This window comes from Eretmochelys imbricata, chromosome 19 (genome assembly GCF_965152235.1).
Source record: "Eretmochelys imbricata isolate rEreImb1 chromosome 19, rEreImb1.hap1, whole genome shotgun sequence".
NCBI classification, from domain to species: Eukaryota; Metazoa; Chordata; order Testudines; family Cheloniidae; genus Eretmochelys; species Eretmochelys imbricata.
Window position 1 is genome coordinate 7943341 of NC_135590.1, and position 24264 is coordinate 7967604.

Consider the following 24264-nt stretch of genomic DNA (forward strand, 5'->3'; position numbering starts at 1 on the left):
CTGCTTATTTACCAGACGCTCTGGGCTGAAATTTCCCACGCCCAGTGCCTGCCTAGGGCTGAATATTGGGGGGGGGGGCGGGTGTAGCGTTGAGTCTGTTACATGTGGGTCTCGCCAAGGGGAAGGTGAACAGCGTCGGGGGTTGGCTGGGCCCGGGAGGCCGGGCAGGGGGTGTGTCTCTGGAAAAGGGGAGGTGAGAGGGAGAGAAATTAAATGCAACCACCCAGCACAGAAACGGCCCATTCATTCATCCTGCGGCTGCCTGGCTCCCGCTCCTCCCAGGGCCGCGCCCCCCCCACCGCCCCCCCACCACGCTTGGAAGCTCGCTCACGCCCTCCGGAGCCACTTTCGTGGGACCATGGCCAAAGGCAAAGGGGCGGAAAGCGCGTCGTCCACCGGGCTGCTGCAGCCGGGTCTCCTGAAGCAGGACGAGCTCCGGCACGCCAAGGTGCGGGCAGCCGCTCCGGGCTCGGACGCGGGGTCCGGGGAGAGGGGGGTGGATGCGGAGGGAGGGATCCCCTGGGGGGCGGGGCGGATCCAGGGGAAGGGAAGCGAGCCTGATGCGGGGAGGGGGCGGGTTGATGGGGGGGGGGGATAAACTTCCTCGGAACAGCCCCTGGGGCAGGCGCGAGTGGGGTAGCACCCGAGCCGGCCGTGGGGGGAGAGCCGGCCGGGAGGATGCGGCTGGACGTCCCGGTGTGTCGCCCCCTCCCGCACCCCACCTCTGGGCGGGGAGCGCCGGGTCGGAACCGTGCGGGCTGGGGCCGGACGGGAGCCGGCGGCTGCTCGTTCGCCCCGGGGGTGCAAGGAAGCCCGGCTCGCCTTTGGCCGCGCCCGGGCGCACCCGGCCGGCTGGGGCTCGGGGATCAGGCGCGCCGCTGGCTCCAGCCCAAGTTCATTCATCACAGGCAAGGGCAAACTTTTCTTAAAGGAGCCGCGTCCTTTTTCCCTCCACCGGGTCTGCAGCCGGTTCCCCCTGGCTGGAGGCGGGCGGGGGTCCTGGGGGAGGCACAAGGCGATGATCTGAGACTCTCCGAGCCAAACCCGCTCGTGGGGAGAGGGGCTTCAAAGAGCTGCTTGGAAACGAACCCCCCCCCACACACACACACGCCCGGCCCGGTCCGGCTCGGCTCGGTTCTTTGGGCTTGGGGACAGCATCGGGGCTGCGCTGGAGCTTGAGGCGCTGGTCGCTTCGGGGCTTTGTTTGCATTAAGTTTCAGTCTCTGGACAAGCCCTCCCGGAGTGTGTGGGAGGGGGCCGGCTGTGTTATCACTTTTCCCTGGCGCACCCAGAGGCTTGGTCTGATGGGCCCCTTATAATGAGGTGTGAGGTGATCCCGTACACAGCCTGGGAAGCGTGCCAAGAGGCGGTGATACCGGCCCGCTCCTAGCAGCGGGTAAGCCTAGCACTAAACGCTTTATATACCGCTTGTTATCTTCAGAGAGCTCTGCAAGCACCATCTAATCCTCGCAACACTCCTGCGATGTAGATAAATCCCATCCCCTTGATACAAAAGGGGAAACTGAGGCACTTGCCCAAGGCCACGCAGTGAATCACCATCCCAGCTGGCTGTAGCTTTGAGTCCCTGATGCTCCTGTGCCTGCTTCGCCCTGTGGGCAATACTGCCTAGCTAGGGTTGCCAACCCTCCAGGATTGTCCTTGAGTCTCCAGGAAGGTGTCCCACCAAAACTGGAAACCCTATGCTGAGCAGGATTGTCTGATTGTTCACTTGTATTCCCTGTCTGTCTGTATCCGTCTGTCCCTTGTCTTATACTTTGATTGGGAGCCAGGACTTTTTGTTCTGTTCCTACAGCACCTGGCGCAATGAGGCCCTGGTCCAATAATAAGCTGTCTGGTAGCACAATTAATGAAAATGATTCTCTCCCAATGGTACTGCTAAGGGTATAGCCACAGTCTGTGTTGTGTGTCTGAGTTGTGTAAAGTGGTGAACTAGCAACTTCATCCCCAGGGAAGTTGTTGATCCGTCTTCTTTCACTCCTTGCAATTCCACTTCCCTGTGGGAGAACTCTGCATGTGCCACCAAAGCTCCCTGTTTTATTTTAACCCAAATTCCCATGGGCTTTGTCTCCCCTCTCTGTATGTTTCGATGCAGCTGTAGATCTAATTTGGTGATGGTATCAGTTTGCAGAATTAATTTTTCAACAGCTTGCTTGTCCATAGCTGCCCTGGTGGCTCTCAGCTTTGTTTGCATCTCCTCCCCAGGGGACCCCTCAGCTCTTAGTTAAGACCCGTCATTTTGAGAAGGGCGCACAAACCGCCGGGGTGGGGAACAGGCGCCCTGGTGTGACTCTCCTGATTCTGAGGCTTTTATTGGGAGACTGAGGAATTGCACACGCATCGCCTGTCCCTTTCGCCTGCCGATCATTGTAGCTTCAGAGATTCCGCCAGATGTGAGACGCTAATGGAAACCGCTCCGGCTTATTCTGTGGGGTGGGCAAACCCAACCCCCTGTTAGCTGTAAATCTGGAGGCACTGAGCCTGTATGTTCACTTAAACAAGCAGTTAAATACAGTACAGCCTTCCAGAGTATGAATAGTGGGGGAAATTATTTGGATGCTGCTTGACTCCTCCTTGAATTCCAAGGCCTCTGTTTGAAGTTCAGGATCTGGCTAGATGGAGTAGATTCTGGATTGCGAGAGCGACACAGACACAGACGGATCAGGGAATGAAGAGCCGGGATGGCAGTAGGATGGATTGCCTGTTGGGCTGAATTTAAGCAGGGTATCAGCAGTCTGTATTCAGTGCTAGCAGGGCCTTAAAAGCCACCGAATCAGGCTGTGGAAACCTGCTGTCTGTGCTTCCCTTTCTTGGCACATTCAGTCAGAAACGCTGATCGTTGACTGTGGAAGGCAGTACGGTCTAGTGGTAAGAACAGGAGGGCTGGAAGTTTAAACGAGCAGAGTTTGGAAGAGCTGCATTTTGTCCTGGATGAGTAAACATACGTTCAGCGTTTCCTCGACTGTCAAACCGAAATGTGAGGGGCTGTTCCATTCTTAACGAGCGAAGCGGAGACCTGTGGGCAACTCATCTGCAGCGGAGGCTGGAGGGCTGTTTGTAATCTCTGTTGTGGTCCTAGGTTGCAGGTGGACATGGGGGAGTGATTGGGGGGGTGGGGGAGCTCCCTACACTTGGTGGTTGTTGATCTGACTGTCTAGGACCAGACCGACTAAGCTGCTGCCTTTCATTGCTTTTGCAGAAGGAAAGCAAAGAGAAGCTGTCTGTGTGCAACAAACTCTGCTATGCTGTCGGCGGCGCTCCCTACCAGATCACTGGCTGCGCCCTGGGGTTTTTCCTGCAGATCTACCTGCTGGATGTCGCGCAGGTAATTCTTTCAGCCAGGTTTGCTTGCCTGGCGCTGAGTAGCCAGCCTAAGGGTAATACCTGGGGGCTCTGGATGCAAGCATGGGATTCTCTTGACCCAAAACCCATCCACTGTGATCCGGTCGTCTTTTTTGGCTATTTTTACTCTGACCTGATCTCAGGATGAGGAAAGGTTTGGGGCTTAGCGCTCTTATGGTCTCTGGTCAGCAGAAGCATTGAATGGAGAGAGATGTGGGGAGGGGGTTTCCCTGATGGATTTTTCTATTTGCCCAGTGGAGTGACTTTCCCTCTATGTATAAAATAGAGCAGGTGCCTGATTAGAGAGATGCCCCCAGGCTGTCTGGCTATAGCTGAGGAGCTTCCTTTCCTAGGAGGTGTAGCACTGAGGGCTGCAAGTGTAAGAGCTGGCCAGTGCCTTAATCCACTGACTGCTAGGAGGTAGCTGATGGTGAGAGGGGAGATTTAAATACAGGGTGCTCTTGTGGTCAGTGAGCTCAGCTGCTGTGAGTCATATGGAGGGAACCCCCCGGCTTTCCCACACGGTAACTTTCAGTGTTCCATAAAGGTGGCTTAGAATGAGTCTTGCAAGTCGTAGATGAGCCCTGTTCCCCCACCAGTCAGTGCTGTGTCCCTTTCAGATGGGCTTTTAGCAGGGAGGATTTTTGTCAAAAAAAGTAAAGGCACTTTTCAAACTTGGGTGCCTAAAGTGAGCCATGTGACCCCTCATTTTCACCCGGAGGTAGAAGAAGCTTGGTTGGGTGGGGATGAGTTGCAAAGTACAGAATTCTCACTGAATGCAATCAGGTGAGTACCCGGGGAGGGAGGAAGGGGGAAGTGATCTGAAATTCAGGTGCCTACATATGGATTTACGTGCCAAACCTCAAGCATTTGAGTCTGAAAATTCTGCTTTGCATTTCTAAAATGCTAGCAAATTCCGCTCCAGAAAAAAGGAAGCATGGATCAGATTGGAGTGATTTCTTCAGAGGGCTTAGAGCTGGATTTACAGTTGCCAGCACTGGGAGGCAATGTCTCCTGGGTTTTTACTCCCGGCTTTGCCACCGTTGTCCTGTGTGACCTGGTGCACCGCTCTGTGCCTCCATTTCCCCATCTGTAAAATGGGATAATACTGACCCTCCTCTCTGAGTGTTAAGATCTAATGACATCTGTTATGCGCATGCAAAGTAGTATTATTGGGCCTAGACGCTCTTCTGCTTCCAGTGCTGATGGAGGGTCTGGCGCTGGGACTGGTACCTGCAGAGAGCTATATATACTGATGTGATGGATGGAGCGGGTTGGGAAGGAAGCTGTTGCTGGCCATGTTTGTGGCATGTTCTGGATGGAGCTGGGATGGAAAGGTGATGGCTTCTCCTACATCCTTATCTCCAAATGGGATGGTGGGCAGGCCCAGGGGCAGACTTAAGCTGCCACAGGACGCTGGAGGTGTTGAGTTGGTGTCTGTGGCAATGAAATTGTCAGGAGTTTAACGTGGAATGGGTAAGATGAGATGGACTGAAATTCTACTTCCAGCTGCAGGCTGCCTCGACCAGCCCCTAGGGTAGCCATCTCAAAGAGGGGGAGAGGGATCAGATAGTCCCCCTGCCTCTGAGGCACCCTGGAAATGTGTGGAGGAGGGGCCCGTGTGCACCTGCTCTGTTTCCAAATGCTAAAGGTCGAGGCTAAGATCTTCAGGGTAAGCAATCAGCTGGGGAAAGGGACTCTGACCGCCTCAGGGTCATGGGGTCTCTGCTATCCAAGTGAATTCTGTCCTCTCTTTCTATAACAGCTGGACCCTTTCTATGCCTCCATCATCCTCTTTGTGGGTCGAGCGTGGGATGCTATCACCGACCCCATGGTGGGTTTCTTCATCAGTAAAACCCCTTGGAGCCGCCTCGGACGCCTGATGCCCTGGTAAGGGAAGCTTGTCGGAGCAGGGGATTTTGCGTCCCAGCCTGAGGTTGGAGCTCAGCATGGTCTAGCTTGGGTTCCCTTGGCCACAATGGCAGCAGGGCCCTTCCAGGTCAGCGTTAGGATCCTGGGAGCCTTCTAGAGAGTAGAGGCTCGCATTGGCTACCCTGCATTTGCCTCTTGTGCTCCAAAGAAGGGTTAATGTTATCCCTGTATTACATGTGGGGAACCAGAGGTGCAGAAAAGGGAAGGAACTTGCCTAAGGTCACACAGCGAGTCCGAGCTGGGAATAGATCTCAAGTCTGTGCAGTGAATGGAATGGAACAGAGGCTTGGCAGTCAGCTGAAGGCTGAGTAATCCCTAGATGGCTTAACAAGTTGTGAAAAATGCCTGACTGATGAGAAGTGGCCCTAGGGACAAGGAGGGAAACTCTATTATCTGAGCCTTCGGCCTTTCGCAGCCTCCAGATAGGTGAGAGGGAAACCTTGTAGAGTGGGAATCGATGAACCCAGTGACGGATAGTCAAGTGGGCCTCACTCGCCCAGAAACAACTCTAGCTCAGCCCCTGTGCTTGAGGTGCCTTGCTGTGATCATCGACCCACGAGCAGCTGAGTGTATGGGACTCCCTGGTGTGGGGTCGGGGGCAAGGCCTGGCAGCAGTGCCAAGCTCTGTGGCCCTGAGCGATAAGACAATGCGTTTCTGGTGGTGGGCACGCTCCTGTGGGGGGTTCTTTGATGGATCTTCAGGGTGGCTTTTCTCTTTCCCCACCCCGATGCGGCCACTCCTCCCAGCTCTCCGGGGAAGGGGTAGTCTGAGCACTCAACTGGCTCTTGATAAGTCAGACCCTTGATTATTTGTGCATTGTGGTAGCACCCAAAGGAAATGCCAGTCGTGGACCAGGATTCCATTGCGCTAGGTGCTGTATGAACACAGGGGACGGGAGGGGCTGGGGGGGCAGATAGAGGGTTGTAAAGTAGGCTGCGGGGGAGGGGACCACGTGTCTGGAGATTGGCATGTGAATTGTCAGGCGGAAGGCACAGCGTGTTCCTTTGTCGCAGTGCTGGGACACGCTGTCGTTGGGGTGAGAGGAGGGGAAGGTCCCTCTGGCTTGTGTATTGATAGACACACACACACACGCTCTGCAGCTGGTGAGAAACCTAAGTTGGTGTAACTGGCCCCACCCCCTGGCAGCTGCTTTTATCTCCACTTGCCCTGGCGGGACAGGGGAGGCGTCCCCATGAAGGAAACGTCCAAAGTTCGTCCCGAGCAGCAGAACTGTTTGGCTGTGCTAGCCGACCCGCGTGTCTGATCCACACAATATCTGAAAACCTTGCCAAAAATCTGTGGACACCAGGGCTGCTACCGCGGCTGGAACTGAATCTGTGTTGGCAGTGGTGGGGGGTTTCCAAGAGCTGTAGCCTGTTTTGAATCTTCTTCTGAGCAGGAGGAGCTTTTAACTTTATGTTCTTCTCCCTGGAGCTGGTTTGACTTGGAAGGATGGGGGTGGGGAGGAGTTGGGATAGGAAGTCGAAGATGGTTCAAACCAAGCTCACCCCCACCCCAGCACGCACTGGGCCTCTCACTTGTGTAAATCAGGAGTAACTCCATTGGAGGCAATGTAAAACTGGTGTCGCTGAGAACAGAACCGGGCCCTCAATTTGTCGAATGGGCAGCCCATTCGACCCTCCTGTCTCCGGGGGATGGAGCCGCAGGGCTTTGCTCAGATACGTGTGTGCTGGGTGTTGGGCTTGACTTTTTGTCCAGACTGGATTCCTGGCAAATCTGCCCTGTGTTGGGAATGAAGCCGCTCTGCTGCTGGAAAGTAAGAGCTGTTTGTCTCCGGAGCACCAGGTGGCATTGCAGTATTGTCCCTCCCGGCCATTTGGGGGGGTACGTATAGGGGTGGGGGGAAGCCAAGATTGTTTCTACCGCACCTGTTACTCCTGCAGCCAGGGTCAGTGGGTTGCAGGAAGCCACGTGATTTACAGCTGATTTGGGGGGGGGAGAAAGCAACTGGAGACCAGGCCTGAGCTGGCAGTGACAAAATTAGATGTTCTCACTCCGCGCTTCTCTGCCCTCCCACTTTGGAGAGTGGGACGCTAGGCACTTGCACGGACAGGATACATCCAAGAGAAGCAGGGTGTGGAGTGGACAGGAGCTAGATGGTTCAGCACACTGAGAGCCTGGTGAGGGGATGCAGCGCCTTCCACCTCTAGGAGCACGGGTTCTAGTCCGCTGCAGGGTGCTAGCAAGTGAAAACCATGGCTCGTTGGTCTCTGTTGAATGAGCCGGTCCTAACCTGATTTCATGCAGGCAGGTATCTGCCCACCAAAAACGGCACCACAATAGCACTAGGGGTCGGCAGAGAAATTAGGACGGTGTCCGGGGCCTTGATCTCCACCTGCTGCCTCTCCGGGTGAGCGTGGAGGCACATTACCCATGCAGGGTTCGGAGGCTTGGCCTGCGTCTGCCCTGTGGGTAAAGAGCTAACGTCTATCCCCAGGGCAGTCGATCTAGCACCTGGCAGCATTGCTGAAATGTCAAGTAGAGAAGGGGGTGGGTGGGGAGGAGATGGGGAGGTGGAAATTAGCGGGACTGGTCCTTTCCGCCCCCCACAGGTGGAGCTTGCATCCCTCTGCTCCCTGGGGTTTGAATGAAAAACGTGGTGTCCTGTTTTTGTTGATCTAAACCAGGCTTCACACATAGACCAAAAATAGTTTCCCTCCCCACAGCGCCTGTTGTGAGCTCTTAGGAATTGGAGGAATGGCTGCACACAAGCAGCGAGCAGCTGTCTGGATGTGTTCCAAGGCAGAGCTAGCAGAGGGCTGTCCTTTAATTGCTCTATATTTGAACATCTAGACATCCTTAGAGTCCTCTGGTGTGCTACAGTCTTGTGCCTTTAAGGCTGGGGTGGGGGAGAACAGCCACAGGGGACTTAATATGCACAATGCTTGCACCCTTCAAATTATACTGGGCCTTAGACCTAGGAATCCTTCCTTGTTGCTACAGAAGGGAAGCAGCACATCTAGTAGCTGGGCACGGTGGCTTCAAGTCATGGCTTTTACGCTTGTTTGCTCTGTGGCGTTGGGCAAGTAGCTGGGTGCCCGATTGGGCCATCTTTTGGTGACCCTAAATAGCTAGAACTATAGACAGTCCCACTGACTTAAACAGGACTCCCTGTGCATGGGCAAGGGTGGCCCAGCTGCTGGGCCCTCTATCACTGTGTATCTCAGTTTCCCTATCTGTAAAAAAATGATACTTAATTTTTCATCTGTATAGCCCTGAGATCTCTGCCCAGTTAGTTTGAACAACTTGCTTTTAATGAGCCCTGATCACCCGTCAACATCCTCTTATAACCTGCTTCATAAACAAGGCAGATTACCAATAAATTCCTTGGTAGACCATTCTAAATATCCCTCTCAGCCGTACCCTTTTAATCTGTGGAATAAGGTCCACTTGGTGGGTACATCTGGCTGTAATTCTGCTGAGTGTGGTGACAAGGGGCAGTGCTTGTGTCCCTAGAATCCAGAATAAAATTGTAAGCTATACAATGGCTTGATAGCTCACTTACCAAAATAAATAAATAAAAATGTCCCTCTCTGGTGCCCTCTTGTTATAATTTTGGTCTCTTAAGCTTGGATTCCCCATATGCTCCCCTGTGCCCCCAAATTCATCCCACGTGGATTTCCTTCTCTGTTCACTGAAGTCATCCTAACAGCTGTGCCCAGCCAGCGATCTGCTCACTCTGCTCTTGCCCTGCCCTGCTCTCGCTTCTTCTGGGGGAATTTTGGGCTCTCAGCACCCCCTTTATTTAAGAGGCCCTGTTGCAAACCTCAGTTGCAGATAACTCGAGGTCCTGTGTCCCATTCCCAGGTCGTGGCTAGGGCAATGATTCTGCTCAAGCAGAGGAAAGAGTTAAAGATTAAGGGCCCGGGGGTGTGTCGCTTTCAGAGGAACATGCCATCCCCACTTGGCCAATGGGGAGGCAGGGTGTGCGGCATAGCCTGGTGGAGTCTGTTTCAGATGTCTCAGCTAATTGCCACAGTCCTGCTCAGGGGTTACTAGGAGTCAGTCTCCAGGCTGAAAGCTGCAGCGTGAGTGGTGGCTGGGGGTGGCAGGCAGGGTGAGCTGATCTACTGATTCCTTAGCTACACCAGCCAGGCACATGGCTCTAATCCCAGATGTCCAAGTAGTGTGGTGGGCGGGGGGTGGTGGTGAAGGCATCAGAAATGTACCCTTGTTTGTAACCCAGCTGTACTGTTTGGGTGCCCTGCCGCAGCAGGCATGGGAATGTGCTCGCTCCCGCAGCTTCGGATCTGCGTAAAAGTTTATGAAAACTCTGAATGACTCAACGTGCGCGAGACGCAATGGGAGAGGCGCATGTGATGGGAGAGGAGTGGCTGCAGGGCTCTGTGCTTTCCACTGCTTCCTGGCCTCGTCATCACACACTCGCCTGCTCCCCGCCCCACCTGGAAATAACCGATGCAGGGGAAAATGTGAATATCGGGTCATGTATTTCCCCCTCTCTCCCCCTTATGTGGCTGCTGTACAGTGTGCTTAGGTACAGTGTGTCTCACCCCGGGAGTTTAAATTTAAACTCTGTTTCTTGCCAGGTCAATCAAGAAAGGAAAGAGCTCCGTTCTCCTCTCCGTACCACAGGGAAAAATAAATCCTGTCCCTTTCTCGCACTCCTCTGGGATTGTAAACACCCCAAGGCAGGGACTGTCAAGCAGCCAGTACAAAACCTACCCCAATGGGGCACTGAGTGCGATGGGGGGCTTCTAGGCCTTCCCACAGCCTGAGTGTTGGGCTCCATTTCCCCATGGGACTGATCTAGTCCTAGCCGCAACATTCGGGGCGGGTGTCTCTTTACTCCAAAGAAGAAACTGCTTCTTTCCCCCTCTCCCACCCACGCCACATTATTGGGGGCCATTCAGGCCTTCCCAGAAACGTGGGATGGATCAAGGTACCAAATTCCTGATGTAGGGGGATTCTCCTCGTCTCTCGCCTCGTGGGTTCTTGCTGGTGGTGCCGTCACAGGGATGTCCTCCCTCAGAACCAGTTCCCCCGCCCCCCTTCCCACTCCCCTCTGGGATACAGTGATATCGAATGGAAACTGGAAAGGCCTTATCCCTGTTACGGCCTGAACCCCAACGGGCCGCTGGGAGTGGTCTGTCCGTCCCTGCAGTGCAGGTGACGTATGGGTAGGGGACCAAACACTCCCTTCGCATGATTGTGAAGTTGGAGGACCCCCACCCTTGCAGTTCTCCTGATGTGGGGAATCTCCTTTGCTCTCTCTGGGTAGGTTTATGCTGGAGGGATTTTTACCGCCATTTAATTAGCCACCCATTAACATAAGCGCCTTTGTTAAGGCTGGCCGCTCCCCAAGCACTGGGTCCAGGAGACAGCGATGTGTGTGGCTCAGTCGAGCAAAAAGCGAAAAGGTGTGTGTTGGGGCTGATGGGCCATGCCCAGCCTCCGAGCTGCTGCAGTATCTCCAGGTAGTGCCAGGCTGCTCAGCTGACTCCGCAGGGTAGAGGGGAGGATTTGGGCTCTAAAAACAGCTCCCGTCTCCTGTTCTGGCTAATGGCGAGTGAACCAGCTCCCTGGAGCTCTGCTAGCGGGTACTGTAGGGAGTCCCTCCCGGAGCCAGGCACAGGCTTCTTGCTTTCTGGTCCACTTGCACTTCCCTCTCTCCCCACTTCGGACAGGATCAAAGGAAAGAGCCAGCTGGGGTCTGAAGGTTCACTCTTCCTTTGCTAACCAATGTCCGTCTCTGCTTGGGGAAATGGGCCTTATCCTGCCCTCCCTCACGCTGGAGGCTTGATTGGTGTGTGTAAAATACTCTGGAATCCTTGCAGCTCTGCCCTGCTAAGACAAGCCAGGCTGCTTGCTGCTCAGCCTTCAGGTGGCTAGGATGTGGAGGGAGGGTTTGCTGCCCGAACTGGTTCCTTCACCCTTGCTCCTGCAGGCTGCTTAGCTGGGAAGGGAGAGAAGGCTGCCGAACAAGCTCTTGCATCTCGTCCTGTGCAGAGCACTGCTCGACTTGGATGAGAGCCGGGAACAGAAGGAAAAGCTCAGAATGGAGATGGGTCCCTTTTCTCTTCATCTTGTACAGACAGGATGACAGCTTTTAATAGGAATTCCCATCTCCTGCAATTTCCCTTTCCATGTTTGTTCCCTGCTTTCTGCCCCTATTATTAGGGGGGAGACACATGGCTAAGGAACCACTGTTCTAACCCCTCTGAAACAGGCAAGATGACCCAAGTACAGGGTCCAGCCTGGCCTATTGCTTGGAAAGCCCTTCTGGACATTGCAAATGCCAATGTAAGGGGCTCCCTCCACCTCCCGCACTCACCTCGCTTCTCCCGCACGCCCAGAAACAGGACGACGGCGCAGAGTATGTAGATCCCACCAATGACTCCCGCTGCGATCATGTAGGCGTTTCTCTGTGCAAGACAGATGCGGATCCAGTTAGCAAGGCCGCTCCACCAGGTCCCTTCTACCAGTGTCTCTTGGGGAGCTCTAGACAATGGCGCAGCCAGTGTCACGCATGCCCCAGCAAAACGGGACGGAGCTCTCGCTACAGACTGGGGTGGGACAGAGTCGATGCTGTGCTATGGATCCACATAAAAAGCTCCCTGCTCCACCCCCGCCAGTGCCAGGGGATCCCGAACAACGGGCTCCCCTCTTCGCAACCAGTTCCCACCATAAACGAAGGGACCGTGCACCCTACAGGGTCCCAAGTTGTTTCAGGGGCTCTCAGACACTGATCTGCTTCTGCTGGGAAACAGTCTCCCAGCTGCATGTGCCGTTTTGTAACGGTAGTATCTAGAGTCTTCATTGGGATCAGGCCCCATTGTGGTCTACAAAAGTAGGTGATGGTCCCAGAGAGCTTACAACTTAAATCATTTAAACTTGTTCTGTGGGAGCAGATGGGTTCTCAATTCCTTGCTGTGCCCCATCCCTCACCCCTTTCCAGCCCCACATCATTTCACCTCCTCCAAATAGACAAACCATTGACTTGACATCCCCTCTGATTGTTCGCCCAGCAGCCCTACGCTGCTCCAGGCATGGGATTTGGTCTCTGAGATCAAAGCCTTTCTCTGCAAACCTCAGTCAGCTCTTTATCTCTCTGCTCTCTTCTTCCCTCCCCATCTCGAATGACCTGGAGTTCTGTATTTTGTCGTGTTTTAAATAGCCCCTTTGTGAAGAGGGCCATGGGGACTGAGATCAGGATTACAGCACAGAGTTTAGAGGGAGCCAGAGGAAAGATTTAAGACCAAGCTTTTCAAAGGAGCCTAAGGGGTTTAGGTGCCCAGATCCCTTTGAAATTCCGTGACAGTCAGATGCCTAATTGCACATCAAGTCATGAGCCAGCAGTCAGGAAGGGGAATCTGCCTGGAAAGTTAGGTCCTCAGTCGCAGTACAATATTAGGGTATCCCGGGACCTGCATCCTCCCACAGGGCTCATGTGATGTGGCATTCAGTAGTCTCTGGCTTTGAGTTAACTTGGTGTAGTGAGGTGGAGGCAAGAGGAAAGCCTCAGAGGATGTGATCAGTCAGGCTGGAGGACTCTGTTAGAAGTGCCCATGTTCCCACTCTGCCTGAAAAGCTGCTCCTGTTTGATTGGATACAGCAATTCTTACAGGCCTACCTCCAAGAAATGGACTAGTGGTCCAACTAGACCATCTTGTCTCCAATGGTGGTCAATGCAGGGTACTTCAAAGCGAACTCCCTGATGTAATGCACCCAGTTGCACGATATTTCTCCCAACGGCTGGAACTGCTCCTTGGGTTGGCTCATGCCCTGCAGCTTGAGGAGCAAGGCCCTTGTATCAGCCCAGCTGCGGTGAGGGTGGGTGCTTGTCACTGTTCCATCCTAATTTTTTTATTTTCTTTCTCTCTCTCATTTCCCCCAAAGGATCATCTTTTCCACTCCATTTGCTGTGATCTCCTACTTCCTGGTATGGTTTGTGCCAGACATCTCGAGTGGCCAAGTGATGTGGTATCTTCTCTTCTACTGCACGTTCCAGACCCTTGTGACAGTGAGTCCGCCCTCCATGGGCACAATTGGGTTCCTTTTTGGGGTGGTGGGGGGAAGAGGCCAACCTTTTCTCACCTGCCCGATGGAGCCAAGGAGTGGTACCACAATGGCAGGCTCGGCATAAGCCATCCTGAAAGGAGTGAGGCTGAGAGCATCCGTAAAGGCTGTCCTTGGACTGCCAGTGTCGTCTGGGTTTCCCACAGTCCTGATTTTACAACTCTCAGACAAGTCTCTCGCCATGGGGCCAGCTTTTTGGGTGACCTGCTGTGGGGATTGGAGAGGTGAGACCAGTCATAGCTCATCTCCTCCTCCCTCCAGCAGTGTGGGGGACCCCTACAAGGCCAGCCCTGAATGCGGTGGAGCATTCCGGAGGGGAGCGAGGATTCCCATTTACTCTTCTATATAGTCTGTACCTGGATGGAATTTCCTTCCCGCTCAACCTATGGCCTGCTGTAGGCATCTCACTCCGGTCTGTAGTATGAATTCCCTTGACCTCCATGAATGTCTTTGCACCAAAGGCTTAACTTTCTCTCTCTTCTCACCCCCCGCCCCCCTCCGCCCTGTTTCTCACTGCAGTGTTTCCACGTTCCCTATTCAGCGCTCACTATGTTCATCAGCAGGGAGCAGAGCGAACGGGATTCCGCTACCGCCTATCGTAAGAGCCCTTCCCTTCTCCCTTACGATTGCAGTATCAGTGCTTTTCCCCCTCCCACGGCTTGGGTGCAGCTGCAGAAGTATACGTGCTCCCGGGGTTTGGTTGCTGGGAGGCAGCAGGTTTCTCCGTTACATACCTTGTCCACTACGTGTGCAGGCATGTGCGTGGGGGTGTCCCTTGCTGCTCCTGCAGGATGTGTGTAAGACCATCTGCAGGTGTACAGCCATGTGTCAAAGCGTGTTTGCACATGTACACATTAGCAGTGAGGATCCCGTTCTGAAAGTCTTCCAAAGCTCCCTGTGCCTCTTTTGCATTGCAGCTCTCTCAGCCACCAGATCCCTCTTCTTAGACTAAAGGGACCCTTGGTTTAATGCCCATGTCTAACCAGCCCTGTGGCATGAGTCGGTCTGGACAGGACTCTGCCTGCTGATAATTTGTCCACTGGACAGCACAGTGGCTAGAGCAGGAGACTGGGAATCTGGAGCTCTTGGGTTCTGTTCCCAGCCTTGACGCTGAGCTGCTGTCTGACCTGGGGCAAATCCCTTCACCTCTCTGTGCCTGTTTTCCCTCAGTGGGGATATCCTCCTCCCACAGGCTTGGAGGTCTGGAGAAGCGACTGCTCTCGTCTCTGGCTGGCTGGGTGGGTGCAGTGCGTTAGGAATGTCTCGACACCCAGATGTTTGCCTCTGGAGGAGCAGGCGTTAGCAACCGCTCTCCTCGCTCTATTGGGCCAGGGCATTGCCGCGGTAATGACCCGCCTGACTCCTCTGTTCAGGTATGACAGTGGAGGTGCTGGGCACCGTGCTGGGCACGGCCATCCAGGGGCAGATCGTGGGCCAGGTGGACACGCCGTGCATTCAGGACTCCCGCCTCTTCAGCGTCACTAACTCTTCGGTGGCCGTGGAGGAGGTGAACATTACCCGTGACGCCGGTTCCCTCACAGACACGGTAGGTCTGTGGCACCCTGGCCGCTCATCCTCGCCCTGCTCAGGGCCTCTGCTTTTTCATTGCAGCTTCAGGGTAATCCCTACAGGCTGAGACTGGGCCCCACTAGCTGCTGTGTAACTAAGGCACTTACTTAGGGGTACCTAGGGGAACCATAGGAACTTCGGGGTACCTATCACTCTGCAACAGGTATGGGGCTGAAATACAGTACAGCCTCGTGGGTCATCAGAACTGGATTCTGTCACAGAAGCAAATCCAGGTGCCTGTAGGGTGCACTGTCCCTTCATTTATGGTGGGAACTGGCTGCGAAGAGGGGAGCCCATTGTTCGGGATCCCCTGGCATTGTCGGGGGTGGAGCAGGGAGCTTTTTATGTGGATCCATAGCACAGCATCGACTCTGTCCCACCCCAGTCTGTAGCGAGAGCTCCGTCCCGTTCTGCTGGGGCACACGTGACACTGGCTGCGCCATTGTCTAGAGCTCCCCAAGAGACACTGGTAGAAGGGGCCTGGTGGAGCGGCCTTGCTAACTGGATCCGCATCTGTCTTGCACAGAGAAACGCCTACATGATCGCAGCGGGAGTCATTGGTGGGATCTACATACTCTGCGCCGTCGTCCTGTTTCTGGGCGTGCGGGAGAAGCGAGGTGAGTGCGGGAGGTGGAGGGAGCCCCTTACATTGGCATTTGCAATGTCCAGAAGGGCTTTCCAAGCAATAGGCCAGGCTGGACCCTGTATGTGGGTCATCTTGCCTGTTTCAGAGGGGTTAGAACAGTGGTTCCTTAGCCATGTGTCTCCCCCCTAATAATAGGGGCAGAAAGCGGGAAACAAACATGGAAAGGGAAATTGCAGGAGATGGGAATTCCTATTGAAAGCTGTCATCACTTGCTTTAGGCTAAGCTGCATGGAGGGTCATACACCCTGGCTTTAACCAGTGGGCCAGGAACAGATGACAACACTGATCTCTTTAAATGGGCCCCATTGTGAGCCAAGTGCCTTTGGACTGAAGTCATCCAGGCCATTCAAACCTGAGTTGTGTTTAAAAGGCACGTTCTTCAAACAGCCCCTCCCCTGGCACACACTCTCCCTGCTATGCTAACCAAACACCCCCCACGCTGGCTCCCAACCCTGCTCTTAAGCAGTTAGTTCAGATCTGGGAAGGAAGTTCAGCTCAGCACGAACTGGGGACGCTGCCAGTCTTGCAGCATCTGCGCTAAACCAACATGTTCCAGTGTGAAGAGCAGAGAACAGGGCGCTTGTTACACAGATGAAGCCCTGGAGGGGGCAGGGTTCCATTCAAGGGCGAAGGCTGGGGCGGGGTGTATGGTGCGAATGCAAAGGACCCTGTCCTGGGCTTGATGGGTTCTTGCCTCGGTTTCTTCATCCAGTTTGAGGCCTGGATCCCAACTCTCCCTGGGAGTTGACACACTTGCAGCTCCCACTCCTCTCTTCCCGGCTGGTGCTGTTGACACCTGCTTATCAGCCAAAACTAGGGCAAGTGGGAATTGAGGTTACTGTAAACCAGGATAGGTATGGAGTGGGGGTGGGGGATACGCAGCTTCAGAGACCCATTTCGTGTGTGTAAACCTCCATGGAAAGACTGTGTCAGTGGCAAGACGGAATGTCCCACTGGAAAATCTCGAGGGGACCCTGTTACTGCAGGAAACCACCTGGGAAAACTTGTCTTCGTGCCCAGTATTTACCCGGGTCAATGTGTTGCTGCCTGGCTTTGGCGGACAACGTCTAGCCTCCAGCATGCTGGCTGGATTCGGGCTATTCCATAGCCGCGATAACAATGCAGAGTGGGATTTATTTCTGAGCCCAGCTGGGTTTCGTCCCACTCTCCCCACCCCTAACAGGACACCTGCACTAGAGCAGCGCTCTGCTGATCACGGGACAAAGGGGAGCAAAGATCTGGGTGCTGGGGACTTCAGAATTTTAGTCCCAGCTCTGCCACTGGCTTGCTGTGTAGCTTTAGGTGAATCACTTAACTGGTTGGTGCCTCAGTTTCCCGATCTCTAAAATGGGCACTTGCCTCACAGGAGTGGTGAGGATGTCTCACCATACTTGGGAAGATCACTGTTACGGGGGTCAGGGGAGGTGCCAAGGCTGGCTAAAACTGAGTCTCAGGGTGCCTTTTTCATACTCAGTATACTGCAGGAATGGGCCCCCTGCCTGTTATAGCACTGGGGCCCGTTATGCCAGGGTGCCTTTAGAAAGGTCTCTAATCACCTGCTGATGCTGCTCTGCTCCCCAGATACCTCTCAGCTCCAGTCGGATGAGCCCATCTCTTTCTTCCAGGGGCTGAAGTTGGTGATGAAACACGGTGCCTACATCAAGCTGATTACGGGCTTCCTCTTCACTTCGCTTGCCTTCATGGTGAGGAACTGCCTGGGGAGGGACAATGTGGCTTAGAGCCCACCCGGAGGGGGGAAAGAAATGCAGAACTGGCTGAAGACTGTCAGCTGCATCTGTAGGAGAGTGGGGGGGGGTGTGTGTGTGTGTGTCAAATACCAGAAACCTGCACAGAGGCAGATAACATCAAGGCCTGTGGCATCCCCTGCAGCAGCCGAGGTGGGCCCTCCACCCTGATGGGAGGTGAAATATGTGCTTCTCTTCATGCTGCTGGTAAATGTGGATTGGGCCTGCTCGCTCTTTTCCTCTGCTCAGAGGACTGATGGGATCCATATTCCATCTTCCTCCCATCTCCGGCACCCTTCTGCCATAACTATCGGGCCCGTTCGCAGTATGATGACCTAGGCCTGTTAGCCCTTCTTTGGCCCTGCCGCTCTTGGTCTCGTTTACGGATGAGTCAGGACAATCTCTGCCCAGAGAGGGAATTCCTGAGCTGGTGCATTGAGGGCAAGGGGTGTTAGACTAGACCTGCTTGCTCAGTCCCCTTGGAGGGAGGGGCGGAGGGGGGTTCCCTCCCGCTACCACACACTCAAGGCTTGCCTACAGCAGCAGGCTGCGTTCATACAGCCCCCAGCCCTGAGTACGTCTGTGCACTGGGTCCAGCGAGAACGCTTAGTGTTTTCCCTGTGGGCTGGGTCTGGGGGGCTGCAGGGAATCTGGTTTCTCCATGGGGGGGCTGTTCAGTGCATTTTCCCCCTGGAAAGGGGAATCTCCCTGTTCCCTTCTGCTCTGCTGACCTCCCGTGTCTGTTTCCTTCCCCAGCTGCTGGAAGGGAACTTTGCCTTGTTTTGTACCTACACCCTGGGATTCCGCAACGAATTCCAGAACATCCTGCTGGCCATCATGGTGAGTACATGGCACCCCTTCCCCCAACCCTGTCTGCCTGGGCTAGGCAGGCTGTCAGCTCTTTGAGGCAGTGAGACTGTCTGTACGGTGCCTCGCACAATGAGGCCCTTATCTCCCTGGGTCCCTAGGCAATACAGTAATAAACATGATGAATAATAATAATCGCTGTCCCCTTCACCTGGCTGTCTCCTCCTTTATCTACTTGGGAGCCCACTGGTTGGTGGGGGTGGAGACTTGACTGTAGTGGTCTAAGAGCCCAAAGCAGAGATGGGGGGGGGGCCCCAGGTGAGAAGCAGGCTGGTGAGGGGAGATCAGGGCTGGAAGAGGCTGGCATGTGGGGGAAGGTGACTGGAGGTTGCCTCAGGAGTCGGGGGGAGGGGTAACGAGTTCGAGGTTCCTGGAAAGACACGGCCAGTTGGCAAGAACAGCGAGTCCTTTGTCTGCATTTGAAGCTGACCATGAAAGGGGGGAGAATAAAAGCCGTGCGGGCCCTTTGTCCAAACCCTGCCCTTTTCTTTTTTTCTTTCTTTCTTTCCATGAGGGGGGAAAAAAGAGAGCCCTGAGTGGTGATTGCGGGGAGGCGCTGAATGGAGGGAACAGAGCGGATTGTCTGGGAACCCTTTGCACGTTGATAGATGGAGAAAGAGTGGGGGAGGGGGCCGGGGGAGCATTGTGGCGTGAAACACTTTGCCCTGCCAGAAAGGCAGTGAAAGAAAGAAAACCCGCCCCTGGCTCTAAGAAAATGCAAGGGCTCGAAAGCAGTGGAGACCAATCCCATAGCCGAATGCCCCGCCCCGGCCTCACAAAGACCTGGTGCCTGGTCTGCCCAGGATGTTGGTCATGTGTCTGGCTGCAGCCCGTTGGGTCTCTTCTGTTCTTGGCTGGCTTCCTGCAAGGCAGGGGCCGCTTTGCTTCAGAGCAGCCTGGCAAAGGCGTCACGAACGTTCGCCAGACCTGGTCCAGAATAGACTCAGACTCTCTTCCAACACTTGCCCTCTGAGGACGAGCCGATGGGGCTTTGCAAGACTGCTTCTGTAAAGGTGCTGGAGCGCGTCTAGGTGGGCTTCGAGAAGGTCCTTTAGAGCCAGGATGATCCTGTGGCTCAAGCTTTGTGTGGATGAGTGAAAGACCCAAGGGGGGCTCCAAACCACAGGCAGAAGAGAGTCCAAAATCATCATCATACATCCAGGCCTGACCTCAGGCTGACACCCCAACCAACTCCTTTCCTGCAGCATTAGAGGTTTAACACATGGCCGGTGGGCAATGCATCTATGGAGATGGGTTGGCCTGAGTCACATGTCCCCCCCCACCTCTCTCCCTCTCGCAGCTCTCTGCCACCTTGACTATCCCCCTCTGGCAATGGTTCCTCATGCGCTTTGGGAAGAAAACGGCTGTGTATGTTGGGATCTCGGTGAGTAAGTCTCCTGGGCAGAGAGCGGTTTGTTGCTGTGCCCCTCCTAGGGAACCCTAGCAAGTGGAGGTGGGGCAAGACCAGAGCCGGGGATCTAAACCCCACCTCTCTAGGCAGCGGTTCCAAAATGGGGTCAGGAGCGAGCAGAAGCTCCCACCATCACCTGACATTCATTCACTGGCCTCTCTCCACTTCTTAGTGGTGTCACAAAGGGCACTTTGTGGTAGTCAGTCTCCATGGCCCTGTCAGTCCTTGGCCTCTCCACCGTGAATTCTCCTCTGAGCCTAGGACATGTCCCACCAACACCCTGCCCTAGAGGGCCGAGCATTAGAAAGGTTGTGTTCCTGCTGCCTATGCTGTGGGTAGATCCTACCCTATCAGCCAGCACCTCCAAGTGCTGAAACTCACATGAGAGGGAAGATGGGGAGGGGAAAAGGCCAATTGGCTCATCAGGTCCATCTTGATTATCCGCTGCCCGGCGGGTGAGGTGACACCTCTGTTCTTTCCTGGCTCCGCAGTCTGCCATCCCCTTCCTCATCATGGTGGTTGTTCTGGAGAGTAACTTGATCGTCACCTACGTTGTGGCCATTGCAGCTGGGATCAGTGTCGCTGCTGCCTTCCTCTTACCATGGTGAGTGTGAGGCCTCCGGGCTCAGGCAACCACAGAATTATGCTCCCACGTTCTCTATCGCTGCTAGACTGGTAGACACCTGCTGATGCACAGCTGTGGCATCTGGGTTGATGTTTCTAGTGCTGGGGGTCGGATCCAGGATGAGGAGATTCCTGAGGTCTTGAGCCTCCTCCTGTCAGTATGCAGGGCATTGTGGGTCTTTTCAGTACGAAGGTGGACCCACAATCGGTGGCCCTTTCCCAAATCTCTGCCCCAGGAGAATTCTGTACCGTTATTGGAAGGGAAATAATTGGAAGTCTGTAATTTCGGGGGTGGGGACCTCCCATGTCTCTGCTTTGAAAGGGGAAGTGTGGGCTCCACTGAAGACTTGTGGGTCTCATTCTCATTAGCCTCGATCTGAGGCTCACACGCTCTCCTCTCTCGTTTCAGGTCCATGCTGCCGGATGTCATAGACGACTTCAACCTCCAGCACCCAGACGCCCATGGCCATGAGGCTATTTTCTTCTCCTTTTACGTCTTCTTCACCAAGTTCACCTCCGGGGTGTCTCTGGGGATCTCCACACTCAGCTTAGAGTGAGTCCTTTCAGCACACCGAGCCTGGAGGCAGGGGGGGCTTGTTAGGAGAGCTGGTAGCTGGGCCAGAGAAGGAAGGCTTCTCTCAGACCCTGCAGTCTGGAGCTTCTCCATTTTTAGCCACAAAACCCTGAAGGGGATTGGGATTAGACATCCAGCGGCTGGCACTGAAGGTGGCTCCAGGTGTATCTCCCCTACAGCTTGTGTGCTAGGAGGGAGGCTCATTCCAAGTTCACAGTTAATAAGCACTAAAAGGAGAAATCTTAGAAACCAGCCTTTCTCTGAGGAGCCAGCATGGTAGTGAACTGAGGCTGTGCCAGCCCCCTGTGGTCATTGCTCTCTCTCTTTGGTACATACACGCCCCTTGGCCTAAGCACGTCCCAGCCGCTGGTTGATTTCTCTTCCCAACACCCCCATGAAGCAGGGCAATGCTATTTTCCCTCTCTTATAGATGGGGAACTGAAGCACAGACAGGCTAAGTGACTTGCTCAAGGTCACACAAGATGTCTGTGGTGGAGCAGGGAGATCAACCTAAGCCCCAGGCTGACACCCTCATCGCTGAGCTGGCTTTCCTCCATTGCTCCATCACAGAGATGGGACAGTATAGCTGTGAGCTTCTAGACCTTGGTGGCTATTGGCTTTGGGGTTGCAGGAGGTGATGCTCCTTGCTAGATGGAAGAAGGTTGATGTGATGCTAAAGCAGCGAACGCTGGCTCAACAGTAATTCCCTGGGAATCTTGATCTATCTCATGGCCGTTCTTCCCCTCAGAGGTACCTCTGGAGAGGTAGGACTGGGCTGGTGTGGAGAGAGGAGGTTGGTAATAGCCTCATGCATTTCCCTTGCTTGACAGTTTCTGTTCCCTTAGTTTTGCAGGATATAAGACCCGGGGCTGCTCCCAGCCCGAGGAGGTGAAATTCACGCTGAAGATGCTGGTGTCAGCAGCCCCGGTGGGGCTGATCCTGCTGGGCCTGCTCCTATTCAAGCTGTACCCCATCGACGAGGACAAGCGGAGGGAAAACAAGAAGGCCCTGCAGGATTTAAGGTAAGGGCTGGCACGGTCCTCTCTGTGCTGTAGGGGAAGGACTGCACTCACTGGGTTGGGCAAGTTCCAGCAGAGAGTGATGGGGAAGGGCCCAGTAGTGCTGGGAGAACCTGCCCTGGCTTTGCAGGTCACTGGCAGGCTGAGGGAGGTGGCTAGTCCTTCAGCCCGTAGGGGGCTGACAATCTCTCCCGTGAGGTTGTGCGCTTCCAGCTAGCCTCAGAATACCTGCAGCCCTAACACACCACCTGCCCTTTGACAGGGGTGGCTGAGAGACCCTGCCGTGCCGCTCAGTGGTACCACCCAGCGGGTAGCATCTTAGGGCTGCAGCATCGTAAGATGCCAGGTGCATAGCAGTTCGCTAGAGGCGGAACAGGACTCCCCCAGCTGCGGGAGCGGGGGGGGTCTCTGCTGCTTCCCCCAGACCCAGCTCAGGGCTGCATTTACTGACTTGGTGGAGCCTGAGAGAAGCAAAAGAATAACTCTGAGTTACAACTGGGCATGGGAAACGAAGCCTTTCCCTGAAGGCCCCTATTTCAATCTGCCCCAGAACGGGGGGACCAAAAGCTGTCTAGCATTTCACAACCATCTGGTGGCCTCTGTTACAAGGGGGTCAGGTCTCCATCCAGTTCCTAGTGGAGGGAAAAGTGTCCACCTAGCAGAAATGGCTTTCCTGTCACCCTGCTGGTAGTCTGGGCAGAGAGGTTGGGGCTGAATGGGGCTGGAGAGGGAATGTACAGTCCGCTCTGCCCCAGCGCTGGTCACTCAAGAGCCCTGAGCCATTGGCAGCGAATGGCGCATGGGGGAAACTGGCCCCCATTGTTCCCATCTAAGAGGAGGGCTCTCTTCCCTGTAACTATCACTCTCTAATCCCCCTCTGGCTCGCTGGCCCTCGCTTTGGGACACCGGCTGGAGGGAAGGGGGCCATTCCTGTCTGATGCCCGCCAATCCTTCCCTTCCCAGGGAGGAGGAAAACAGCAGCGACTCAGACTCCATGGAACTTGCCAGCATCGTGTGACCCCAGCTCCCCTCCATCTCCTGTTTACACACTGGGCGTCTTCGGGAACTGGACGAGTAACCATGTTACCTGGAGATTCTGGTGACGTGCTACACGGGGCTTTGTGGAGCATCTGTGGTGAATGTTACATGGGATCTGCAGGCAGTGGTCTCGTGCCATCCATGGGATCCAGAGGGTGCCAGTAGTGTACATTACACGGGATCTATTCAGTACTGCACTAATGTGCCTCTTAACGAACAAACACTACACCAGCCTGGCCCCCGCAGCACTGTCTGCAGAGCCCAGCAGCCTGAGCCAGGAAGCTATTGCTCATAACACATGGGAGACTTGTGTGTACTGTCTGCCTCTCGCACACTGATTTGCCTGGTACTGCGGGCACCAAATATAGCACAGATCCTTGCAGTACTGACTCTGGATCACCCGTGGACCCATGTGGTGCTGGTAGTGTACATTACACTGTTAATGTGAATGAGCTGAGGATTAACTCACCTGAACTATCTGTAAAAGAAGGACACTAATGTAGAAAGAGATGGTTTTTTATAAAGTCTAATTAATTAAATAACTTAATGATGTAAATAGAATTTTTTTTCCTATTTGTATATGTCTGTATGGAATTCAAACTGGAACTGTTAATATTAATTTACATAAAAGTGGGGAAATGTTACCTGGATTAGTGTGGTGGATTTTTTTTTCTCTTCTCCCTCCCCCTTGGGGAGTGTGGCTATCGTCCTTGCCAGGACAAATGGGGCAAGGGAGCTGAGAGTCAGAGAGTACCAGCTCTGCTTTCCATGCAGGGCACGTTGGCACCCTTCCTGTCTAGATGGAACGCTGATTTCAGGGCAGAAATGTCAGTGAACTGGATGAATTCCCAGTTCCCTCCCGGCAGAACTAGAGTCCTTTACATTCCCAATTCCACAAGCCTGAGTTCCTCTCTAGTCAACCCTGTAGGACTGACTTCTCTCAGACCCAAGGCACTGGAATGCCTTAATCCCTGGCACTTTGAATGTGCGGTACATACACTTAACCCTTTGCCTCCTCTCTGTTCAACACCCACACTGGAAGAACCCAACAAAGCTCCTGTTCTTTTCCTCTAAAAATCAATTGGGCGGATAGGGGATGAAATAAAGGAACCAGTTGCCGAGATTCTCAGCGTCGGGCTGGAAAGGGGAGAGATGGCTGGGGACCAACAAAAAAACCAACACCATTGTTCCGTGACACCTAACAGGTAGGTAGGCCAGGCAAGGGCTGTGTAAGTGTTTAATCCTTGCTAGAACCCCCACCAAGCAGGTGAAGTTTATACAGCCTTGGTTTAGAGAGGGGAAAGTGAGAGCCAGGGAGGGGTCTGTGCCTCTCCCAAGGCCGTGGGGTAGGATCTGAATGAGCAGCAATAAAGCTGGAAGCCTCGGGCCTGATAAAGATGCAGGCTCCTAATGAGGGACA

At 54.3% G+C, this 24264-nt stretch overlaps 1 protein-coding gene across 2 annotated transcripts; it reads left to right on the forward strand.

Annotated features, from left to right (window-relative positions):
* Positions 1 to 358: 358 nt before the first annotated feature.
* Positions 359 to 23486, forward strand: MFSD2A (MFSD2 lysolipid transporter A, lysophospholipid). 2 transcript variants are annotated; one of them, XM_077837769.1, is made up of 14 exons: positions 359 to 448; positions 3218 to 3343; positions 5126 to 5250; positions 13172 to 13295; positions 13871 to 13949; positions 14725 to 14897; positions 15447 to 15537; positions 17148 to 17269; positions 18068 to 18151; positions 19479 to 19562; positions 20081 to 20193; positions 20623 to 20766; positions 21633 to 21809; positions 22770 to 23486. In XM_077837769.1, the coding sequence occupies exons 1-14, from the start codon at positions 359 to 361 to the stop codon at positions 22822 to 22824; spliced, it is 1587 nt and encodes a 528-aa protein (XP_077693895.1). In that variant the 3' UTR covers positions 22825 to 23486. The 2 variants fall into 2 exon arrangements, with proteins under 2 accessions (XP_077693895.1, XP_077693896.1); XM_077837770.1 differs by lacking the exon at positions 22770 to 23486 and having other exon boundaries at positions 21641 to 21766.
* Positions 23487 to 24264: the final 778 nt, after the last annotated feature.

Excerpts from the sequence above, each read along its gene's own strand:
- MFSD2A (XM_077837769.1), top strand. The coding sequence starts at position 359 with ATGGCCAAAGGCAAAGGGGCGGAAAGCGCGTCGTCCACCGGGCTGCTG. Across the intron at positions 13,950-14,724 it reads GGATTCCGCTACCGCCTATC|GTATGACAGTGGAGGTGCTG; the intron begins GTAAGAGCCCTT and ends TCCTCTGTTCAG. Across the intron at positions 15,538-17,147 it reads GGGCGTGCGGGAGAAGCGAG|ATACCTCTCAGCTCCAGTCG; the intron begins GTGAGTGCGGGA and ends TCTGCTCCCCAG.